At 40.1% G+C, this 10,856-nt stretch overlaps 1 protein-coding gene and 1 pseudogene across 1 annotated transcript; one reads left to right on the top strand and one right to left on the bottom strand.

Annotated features, from left to right (window-relative positions):
* Positions 1-260: 260 nt before the first annotated feature.
* LOC110765272 (uncharacterized) lies at positions 261-6,327 on the top strand. The gene is made up of 6 exons (XM_021968357.2): positions 261-868; positions 2,854-3,004; positions 3,143-3,427; positions 3,507-3,678; positions 3,966-4,044; positions 4,141-6,327. Exons 1-6 carry the CDS (start codon positions 324-326, stop codon positions 4,331-4,333), a joined length of 1,425 nt encoding a protein of 474 aa, XP_021824049.2. The 5' UTR covers positions 261-323; the 3' UTR covers positions 4,334-6,327.
* LOC110765273 (putative protein phosphatase 2C 55 pseudogene) lies at positions 5,127-5,969 on the bottom strand (annotated as a pseudogene).
* Positions 6,328-10,856: the final 4,529 nt, after the last annotated feature.

Consider the following 10,856-nt stretch of genomic DNA (forward strand, 5'->3'; position numbering starts at 1 on the left):
ACCAAAAACAATATATAGATAATGGAAAACTGTAGGTGCTTTATTCCATATTTTTCTTCTGCTATTTCACATCCATGTATAATTTCTAGTTAGTTTCCAAAGGAAACCAAACCAAAGGAGTTGTTTCTTCTCGCTTGTATACCTTTTTACATAACACGTGTTTTCTGCCCCCCAAAAAAAACGTGTTTTTTCGTTTTTGATTTCCTGGTCTGAAATTTTTTTTTAAAGAAATTTAATTTAAAAAAAACAAAATTTTTGAAAAATAACAAAAGTGTCAACTAGGTAAAGCAGCCAATGAAGAACTTGGCGGCAACTCTTCACAAATGGCTTCCTGCTCTACGTTCAACCTTTCACCAGGTCCAAAACCCACAAAACCTTTACCTCATTCGCTCCTAAAACCACTGATTCACGAACCCGAAACCGAGAGCCGAACCCAAATCCAAACCCCTTACCCAAAGCTCATAATCACTGGTCCTTCCAAGCTCTCCGGCCATGTACCCATCAGCGGCTCCAAGAACTCAGCTTTACCCATTCTTGCAGCGACCCTTTGCTGCTCAGGCACTTCAAAGATTCACAATGTGCCCAATTTGTTGGATACCCGCACAATGGCTTCGGTTTTAGCTTCTCTTGGAGCCAAAGTTGAAGTCTTTAATAATGAAATGTTGGTTAACACTGATGGGGTTGACTCAGTTGAGCCTAATTCGGATGAAATTCGTAAGATAAGAGGTGGATTTTTCGTCATTGGCCCGTTGGTAGCCCGATTCGGCGAGGCTTTGGTTGCATTGCCCGGTGGCTGCAATATCGGGACTCGACCAGTGGACCTGTACATTAGAGGTCTTCAAGCTCTTGGTGCTGTTGTTGATTTGAGGTAAGTTTCTCACTGTTTTCTTTAGCCAACATCTGAAATGTATAATGCTTGATGTAACTGCAAATTTCATAGAATGGTTCCCAAAATCTTGATTAGACTTGCATGAGAGTAAGCAGATTATGCTTTGCAGTGTAGTGTAGGTAGGCCTCATCATTTGGCCCGCGGGCTCATGGGCCTACGGGGGCCCGCCCGGCCCATCGGAAAAAAGCCCGGCCCGGCCCGTTATGGGCTTTGAGAGAGCCCGGCCCGCTTGGGCTTGGGCTGGGCTTGGGCTTGAGTGTTTGAAACCCAGCCCGGCCCATAAGCCCGACCCGATAAAGCCCGATGAAGTCCAGCCCGGCCCGCCCATTAAAGCCCGGCCCGTTAGGCCCATAAATATATAGCCGTTATCTAATAATAATACATAGCCGTTAGGGGCTGGTTCTTGTTTCTGGAAAAAAAGAAGAGAAAGGCCCAATAGCCATTTAAACAGCCCAATACAATGCCTCTCTATAAAAGAGGTATTATCAGTTATTTGATATCTACAAGAAGAATGTAATTCCTAATGTGGTTCAAAATGTGCAAAATGTTGCAACTTCTACTAGCCAAACTCCTGATTCTACATCTGTCCCTATAATGAGAAATTTCTCTATTGAAGGCTTGAAAAGGAAAAAGCTATCTTCTTCTTCTTCTTCTTCTACCAACACTTCTGAATTACAATTTTATCTTGATTTACCAACAATAGAAGTTGTTGATGACAATCAATTTAGTCTTTTGGGTTGGTGGAAAAACAATCAATCATTATACCCTGTTGTTTCCCTCATGGCTCGAGATTTGCTAACTATTCCAGCTTCTACTGTAGCATCAGAATCATGTTTCAGTGCAGGTGGTAGAGTTGTATCGGAGAAAAGGGCCAGTTTGAGTCCGAGTACAATAGAAGCTTTAATTTGCTTGAAAGATTGGGGCTTGGCAGATTCAAGAAAGCAAGATGCATTGGTGGATGAGCAACGAGCTGAAGAATTAATGAACATTAAAGCATCAAGACCAGATTGGATGGTAGACAGTGAAGTTGAGATTGTTGGTGAATCTGAAAATGAGACCATTCAAAGTTGAAATGTTATGTAATACGACTATATTTTATTTTGCAAGCATTCGATTTTAATTGTAGTAACAGACTTTGGGACATTATCATGCTTTTGAGTAAGCCTTCAGTGAAGCTTTTGATGAGATTGTGAGTGAATCTAATTTGATTTTGCATAACTTGGTTGTATTAGATTGTGATTTTGTAAGACCTTTTGTTTAGAAGGGTATAATTTTAATGGTTGTATAAGATTTGTAAGACATTCACATTTTGTGAGCTTCGTACTAAAACAGGAACGAAATGAATTTCATAAATTTGACTTGGTATTAGTAAGCCCATTTCGGCCCGGCCCAATTGGGCTTGCCCGGCCCGGCCCGATAAGGCCCATTAAAGCCCGTCTCATGGATCGGGCCTGGGCTTTGATTTATTGAATAAAACCCAGCCCGACCCGGCCCGATAATATTCATTTACTGTTTAAGCCCGGCCCGGCCTGGGCCAAGCCCATTCATTTTGGGCCGGGCTTGCCCGGCCCGGCCCATTGACGAGCCCTAAGTGTAGGAGAGGTTGTATGGTCACTTTATGATAAATGCGTATACTTGAATTGTAATAATAAGAAGACAGTCTTGCAAAACTTTTGTTACGACTAAGCGTGACACTAGAGGTACAATTTCCTTTACAAATTCTAGTGTGCCAAGTAAGGAATGAAGGTGTGATAGTTCACAGATTGGGTCATTGCTAATCTCAGCTATTGTGGTGGTTGGCATGTTGATGATTGTCTTATTCAATATGACTTGCTTATTTTCTTAATTAGTGACACTTGACACTGATGATTGGTCTATTGGAAAGCGTATCCAAATTCTTTGTTATATACATGGTCTATGAATGATGCAAGGAGTTGATCCAGTAAAATTTATGCAACATACAGGGATGGGAAAGTTCAGGCATATGCTGCAAACGGAAGAGGATTAGTTGGAGGAAGTTTCCAACTTGATTACCCAAGTGTTGGGGCAACAGAAACTCTTATGATGGCTGCATGTATGGCTGATGGAATGACTGTACTATCCAATGTTGCCAGAGTATGATAAGATGAATCTCACTGAACATTTTAGCTTCTAACATTCATTGAATGGAAGTGTGTTAACTGTTATCATTTGTTCTCTAATGGATTAGATTGAAATAATGAAGTGACTTCTTTCCCCAACGTTTCACCATAGGAACCAGAGGTGGTGGATCTTGCTCGGTTTCTTAATGACAGTGGGGCCTGTGTGGAAGGAGCAGGAAGTAACCAGCTTGTTATCAAAGGGAAACCCCTGTTGCATGGTTCTGAATGTGTTATTGCTGCTGATCGTATTGAAGCAGGCACATTTATGCTTGCTGCAGCTATTACTCGCTCATGCATCTCAATATCACCTGTCATACCTTGCCAAATGTCCTGTTTGATACACAAACTCTCAGCTGCTGGTTGCAAAATCAGGCAATACTCTCATGATACCTTGGAAGTATGTGAAAATTCTTAACATTATTTTGTACCCATTTTGTTTGTATCTTACAGAACTTTATAGTTGACAAATAGTTCAGGTTTCAGCAGTTTCTAGATGTGGGGGTGAAAATTTGCAAAGCTTTGAGGTTAAGACAGGCCCATATCCTGGGTTTCCTACAGATCTTCAACCGCAAATAATGGCTCTGCTGACCACGTGCAATGGTTTAAGTCCTGTAGAGGAATCTGTATTTGACAAACGCATGGGTCATGGTATGTGGTATCTGCAGATTTATATGTACATGCATTTCTGCATATTTTTGCTTGCAGGAAGCCACGGATCACTGCTGGTCGTTGATTGTATTAGCCTCACAATGAAGTGAATACGATCAATGGACCGTATAAGTGCAACACCTTGTAGTATCTATGCATTATGTTTGTATATGTGTTTGCTCACACATACACATCATTCTTTTTGTTTCAATGTTTGGAAGGCCGATATATTGCTTACAATTGGTTGCATTGAGATATTCACATACATGTTCTCTGCTTTCTACCAGTAAGTGAACTGCTAAAGCTTGGAGCAAAAATTCAGGTCTGTGCAAGCACTGCTTTGGTCTTTGGGAAAGATAATGGAAGGCACGTAGATTTTCCTTTTATAATAAGTTTTTCTTGTTCCCTAATTGGAATTTGGAATTACATGGATGTGCTAACTCATTTCCATTCTCCTGTCAGTGTCTTGTCTGGTTCTTCCCTTGTTGCAAACGACATTAGGGGTGGGATGTCACTGGTATTAGCTGGATTGGCTGCAGAAGGAACTACGGATATCAGTGGCGTTGCTCATATTGACCGTGGTTATGAGAACTTAGATATGAAACTTCATTCACTGGGAGCTGATGTCAAAAGATTAATGCCTCTGGCTTCCTAATTGGAAAAGTAAGAACCTTGTTCCCCATTATAATTCTTTGCTCTTTCTGGTGCCCATTGTGATAAGTACAAAGAATTTGTGCCAAATTACTGTAGTATATTTCAGTTGCTGAGGGGGTGTACTTTAAAAAAAGGCTTAGAATGTGTTATTAGACAGGGCTACATGCACATCAGATTGTAAGTGATTCTAGCAAGGTTATATAAGTATTATAAGTTCTTAGAGGGATAATGGTCATGACATATGCTACGTATTTCAGTTATTCTATTAATTTAGAACTCAAGTAATCTGCATTTTTATCCATGCTAGTCATGCGTGCTCTAAATGTAAATTTAAAACCGACCTGAGTTTTATTCTTGTTCCTGCATGGTTCATCCTTCAATTCCTGATTTTGTAGCTTGATTGTGCAATCAATATCTTCGAAGATGATTAAGATTGGTTATGCATGGAAAACAACAAGTTACCCAAATGGGATTTGGAATTAATTGCTCTAAAACTCAAACTTGTAGAATAGTTAATGTGGTTAGCCATGGCTGCAATCAAGCTTGCCTGTGCCAGGAAGGCCATCTAAAGTATCCACGTTTCCAAGCCTTTTTGAACCTCCTGTAGAATTCGTTTCCATTTATAAAATTGTTAAAAAATCCTTCCTTCTTAAGCTCCATATCCGTTGCAAGGAGCTTGAAGCACATTGGGTAATCAAGCTTGATCACCCATTAAAATTCGTGTCAAAATTTTGTTGTCTTTTTTATGGGGTGGAGGAGCGGAAGAAGCAGTCAGAGGGCCACTAACTAAGACATCACCAGGGAGTGGAGCTCGCCCGCTCCATTGGTTTTGTGTTATCCCATATGATTTCAAGAGGTCTCTCCACGAAATCCTCAACACAAGAACTGACAGGAGAAGTCAACATAATATGACCTACTACAACAGTAATGTCGTCCTTCTTGCCTCCTGGATGATTCTTTCCAGCCTCCTGAGCCGCTCTTGAATAAGGACTAAAACTGTCCTTGTCCAGAGACCTAAGCCAAGCCAAATCTGCCAAAAGACAAGCCAACTCCTGCGGCTTCATCACACGACTTTCTCTCATGTTTCCCAGAACAACTTGCTCTATCTCATTCGGGTACATGTTATCCCACAATCCATCAGTCCCAAGCACTACAATATCCCCTGGAAATACTCCAATTTCGATCTCTGTTGCGCTATGAGGATTATCACTGCCTCTGCTGTTGCCCAGTTGATACGGACAGTTAAAACTACGCTGTTCACGAGGAGACATGTACAAGAGTTTGTAGTTTCTAAACACCATCAAACCACTATCCCCAACGTTGACAAAGTGCAAAACTCCTGTTTCTCTAAGCGTGACAATGCAAGCGGTTGAGGACCCTTCACACTTGGTGTCTGCATAAGCTTCGTTCAAAACCCTTCTTGGGTCAACAATGGTTTGTTTTTGGACCGACATGATCGAGTTGCACATGAGTTCTCTTGCGTACTGGCCAGCATCTACACCATGCTTTGCCCAGCCACCAACGCCATCTGCCACACCAATAGTCTGCTCTTGTGCACATATGAAGTGGGCATCATCGCCTTCTGGCTTCAGTTTGTCTTCTTTGGGCCAATAGTAGGACCCACAAATCATCCTCATGCTCGTGCTCTTAAGCTCTTAAGATTTCAGAGAGACGGAGCGACGGCTAATTTTGTTCTTAACCTAATCACCACCTACAAAAGAAAACAAAACAGAACAGAACTTGGAGGGTTGTAAAAATATTACATGTGGTGTGGTATTTATGGTGGAGTGATAGTTAGTTCCTTTTGGGTCGGAAAATATGTAGGCCTAGGTTTTTTTTACCTATTTCGGGTCGGAATTCCAATTCTGGTGGGCTCGTTCTTTGTATCGGATTTGGTTTCCTTTTGTTTTAGGGGTATCTTGGTCTTTTCGTCCTCCCACTTCTACTTTGCAGGGAGATTGTGATCAAAGCAAATCCTAAAGTCATTCCTTGTGAGAGATTACTGCATTAAAAGCCCCCCAAAAAAAAATATTTAACTTTTCAGTTTTCAGAGAGTTTCCTATTCCAAGGGAGACCAATAAAATAAATAAATCCTGAATTTGATTCTTTCTTGGTTCAGTTCTAATTGAAATAAGAAAGAAAAATGAAGCTGCGTTTTTGTTTTTTGGGTTTTGATTAAATCAAAAGATTAATTATACATCTGGCTTCCTAATTGGAAAAGTAAGAATTTTTTTTTAATGAAGAAAAGTTTAGGGAAGGGAGATGCTACTCCCTCGCCAGGACAAACCTGCGATTTAGAGCCGGTTGGACGGACACAAGGGACCATTAAAGTCAAAACCTTTTACCCCATTATAATTCTTTGCTCTTTCTGGAGCAAGAGCCCGTTGTGATAAGTACAAAGAAAGGCTTAGAATGTGTTGAAAGTAAAAGAAATTATGTAATCTAATGTAATGATAATGATAAAATCACAAAAAGGGAAAGCTGGGTTACATATTTTAGACATCAAACAGGCCTAGGGTGCACACGCATGTGACATACAAGTGCAAGCGTGTTACCTAATAACTAAAATAGGTTTCTATACATCTCCTTTTGCTTTGTTCCCCTTCTTCAAACATTACTTTCTTCTCAGAAGGAAATTTGTGACTCCTTGGAGCGGAATGTGATCAAGCATCCTTGCTCTTCATTACCTCTCATGAAACTTCTGAACCTCCCCCTATAAGCCCTTCAATCTGTTCCAATTTGTGATGGCAAAGCCAGATTGTGTCACTTGCAGATGTCATAGTCAAGGTGGTTAGCCATGGCTGTGTCAAATTCGTGTTGTATCTTTTTTGGGGGCGGAGTCCCTAAAACAGTTACAAGCCCATGAACAAAGACGCCACCAAGGAGTGGAGCACTTCAGCCCCAGTTGTGTTGGTAATGTCGTCCTTCTTGCCTCCTAGGTATTTTATTTCAGCTGCTCAAATATGAATATGGTTTGAATACTTTAGGTTAAGTTGTATTCTTCCCCATAAAGAGGTATATATAGGGCTTTATAAGGAAATAGATACAGTAATCAATTAGAATAATATCCCCTAATTATACAATGATTTGTCAACTATATAAAATAAGAAAGTAAATCCCTTAATTAATCAAGGAAATAAATCTCCTTGATTAATTAGGAAGGCTCATGTCAACACTCCTCCTTAAGTTGGTGCATATACGTCACAAATGCCCAACTTGTTAAGTGAGTCATAAAATACTCTTCCACAAACAGCTTTTGTTAAGACATCTGCCAGTTGATCTTCTGATTTTAAGAATTGTAGGCGGATGATCTTATTCTCAATTTTTTCTTTGATGAAATGTCTATCCACCTCAACATGTTTGGTTTGATAATGTTGAACTGGATTATGAGCAATATCAATAGCTGACTTGTTGTCACAATGCAACTTCATTGGCTTTTTTGGTTTAAAGCCCAATTCTGTCAAAAGTCTTCTAATCCATAATAATTCACAAACTCCTTGAGCCATTCCTTGATACTCTGCTTCAGCACTAGACCGAGAAACCACATTTTATTTTTTACTGAGCCAAGTGACTAGGTTACCTCCCACGAATGTAAAGTAACCAGAAGTAGAGCGTCTATCTGTAATGGAACCAGCCCAATCGACATCTGTATATCCAACAACTTCAAGATCTCCATTTTTTGAGAATATTAATCCCTTCCCAGGGGCTAACTTTAAGTACCTTAAGATCTGATCAACTACATTCCTATGAGAAACATTGGGCGAATGCATAAACTGACTAACCATAGTCACAACATATGCAATATCTAGTCTTGTCTTGTGTGTGCCAAATACACATATCTCAATGGGTGTGTTAGCCGACTTACATCCAAACATTCCTGTTTTAGTGAGCAGATCCATTACATACTTCATTTGAGACAAAAATATACCAGTTTTTGACCTTGCTACTTCAATTTCGAGAAAGTACTTCAAATCACCTAAATCATTCATCTCAAATTCCTGAGACAAATTCTTTTTCAGCTTCAGTTGTTCTCCTGTGTTGTTTCCAGTTACGACTATGTCATCCACATAAACAATCAATGCAGTAAGTTTTCCTTCATCATGCTTCAATAACAGGGTGGGATTTGAATTACTGTGTATATCCAAAATTCTTCATAGATTTAGTAAACTTGCCAAACCATGACTTAGGAGATTGCTTTAACTAATATAATGACTTTATGAGCTTGTAAACTTGATTCTTCTTGTCATGAGCTAAATTACATCATGGGGGTAAGTACATATATATACTTCTTCTTCTAAGTCTCTATATAAGAATGTATTTTTGACATCAAACTGATCTAATGGCCAATCTAGATTTGCTGCTAGAGACAATAGGACTCTGATAGTGTTAATCTTGGCTACTGGGGCAACGATCTCCTGGTAGTCTATCCCATATCTCTGTGTGTACGCCTTCGCCACAAATCTAGCTTTATATCTTTCAATGGATCCATCTGCTTTGAGTTTCACAGTATAAATCCACATGCATCATACTGTCTTCTTTCCATGAGGTAAGGGCACGAGTTCCCATGTGTCATTCTTTTGGAGAGTTCGCATTTCTTCATTTATGGCTTCTTTCCATTTTTGGGTTTTCTAGTGCTTCAGTCGCACTGTTGGGGACATATATGTTAGCTAACTACTTCACGAAGTGTACACATGACTTTGATAATCTGTTAAGAGATATTTAATTATTGATGAGGTATTTCCCTTTGGCTTTAAGATCTGTTTTGTATTGTACTCAAGGTTTGCCACGGTTCTTCTTTTCTGGAAGTTGATATGTACGCTTTGTACCTTCTGAAATCAAATCATCATGAGATATTTCATTAATGTTATCAGTTTCAGGAAAATATGTTACATGAATGACTTCCTCAACATGTGATTGGTGTGGTACTGGAGCTGAAGCAGACAAAATCTCATAAAACGGTTCAATTTCCTCATCTTGATTTTGACAGCGTGGAGACGATCGATCTTTTTACACTGGCGACCGATCCTTTTGAAGCAGGTTCTCCGTGTTCGAAGAACTAAAGGGAGGCGACCGGTCTCTTTCCAATGGCGACCGGTCGTTTTGAAGCAAGTTCTCCGTGTTAGAAGAACTAAGGGGGGCAACTAGTCGCTTTCCACTAGAGACCGGTCGTTTTGAAGCAGAGTTACGTCTGGGGGAAAAAAAATTGAGAATTTTGGGAGTGATGGATTCTCAATTCTCCTCCTGTGTTGCTGAAAAATATAAATCGTGTTCCTAGAACACAACATCCATGGAGGTATAGACCTTCTGACTAAGAGGATGATAACACCAGTATCGTTTATGATGAGGTGCATAGCCAATGAAAAAACAATTTTCGGCTCGGGGATCTAATTTGCTTTGTTGGTGATCATGTAAGTGGGCAAATACAACACAACCGAAAATCCGGGGTTCCAGGTTTGGGGTGGGAGGTATTTGGATATGGTAGTGAAGTGTTTAAAGTGGTGTTTGGAAATTTAGGATACTAGAGGGAATCCGAATGATGAGGTATGCTGTAGAGAGGACGACTTCTCCCCAAAAAGGTCGAGGCATATTGGTATCAAAGAGAGGCACGAACTACTTCCAATAAATGTCTGTTCTTTCTTTCAGCAACTTCATTTTATTGGGTAGTGTAGGGGCATGATTATTGATGTATGATGTATGATGCCATGATCTTGTAAGAACTTGTTAAGATCATGGCTGAGAAATTCTTTGCTATTGTCAGAATGGAGAACTTGGATTTGGGCATGAAACTGTATTTCCACTATTTTATGGAACTATTGAAACTTTAAATTGACTTCCCCTCTAGTTTTAAGAAGGAAAACCCAAGTTATATATGTGTGTGCAATCATCTATAAATGTGACAAATCATCGAGCTCCTGCCAGAGTGGTAATTTTAGAAGGTCCCCAAACATTAGAATGAAAAAGAGAAAATGAAACCAAACTCTTATTTGAACTTAATGGGAACGGGACACGATGGCTCTTAGCCAATTCACCCGTATTACACTGGAAGTTGGAAACATCAAGACTGGAAAATAATGATGGAAACAACTTCTTAAGATACATGCCATAACCAAACTTTGTCTCTCTCCCGTTCAGAATGAGTTCCACTTGTTGTGAAAGCTTGACCAACCTTGGTCTCACTATCCGGTGCCTAGTCCAAGTAGTAGAGTTTGCCCCACCTAGTACCACAACCAATCGTCTTTCCCGTAAGGATGTCCTGAAAAACACAATGATTCAGCCAAAATGTTACAGTACATCCCAAAGTAGTAGTAAATTGTGCAACAGACAACAAGTTATGGTCCAAGGATGGAACAAGCAACACAGAATCCAGATGTAGGGAATTAGAGAGATAGAGTGCCCTCCCCAACCACAGGGGAGGGGGTACCATTAACATTAGACATCACCGACGAAGTGGATGATTTGCGACTAAGGCCATGATCAAATGTCATGTGATCTGTAGCATCCGAGTCAATAATCCATGCAGACTT

Source organism: Prunus avium, chromosome 4, assembly GCF_965620075.1.
Source record: "Prunus avium chromosome 4, drPruAviu1.hap1.1, whole genome shotgun sequence".
NCBI lineage: Eukaryota > Viridiplantae > Streptophyta > Magnoliopsida > Rosales > Rosaceae > Prunus > Prunus avium.

Coding starts and splice junctions, on each gene's coding strand:
- LOC110765272 (XM_021968357.2), top strand. CDS start 324: ATGGCTTCCTGCTCTACGTTCAACCTTTCACCAGGTCCAAAACCCACA. Junction 869..2,853: donor GGTGCTGTTGTTGATTTGAG/GTAAGTTTCTCA, acceptor TGCAACATACAG/GGATGGGAAAGTTCAGGCAT. Junction 3,679..3,965: donor TGACAAACGCATGGGTCATG/GTATGTGGTATC, acceptor GCTTTCTACCAG/TAAGTGAACTGCTAAAGCTT.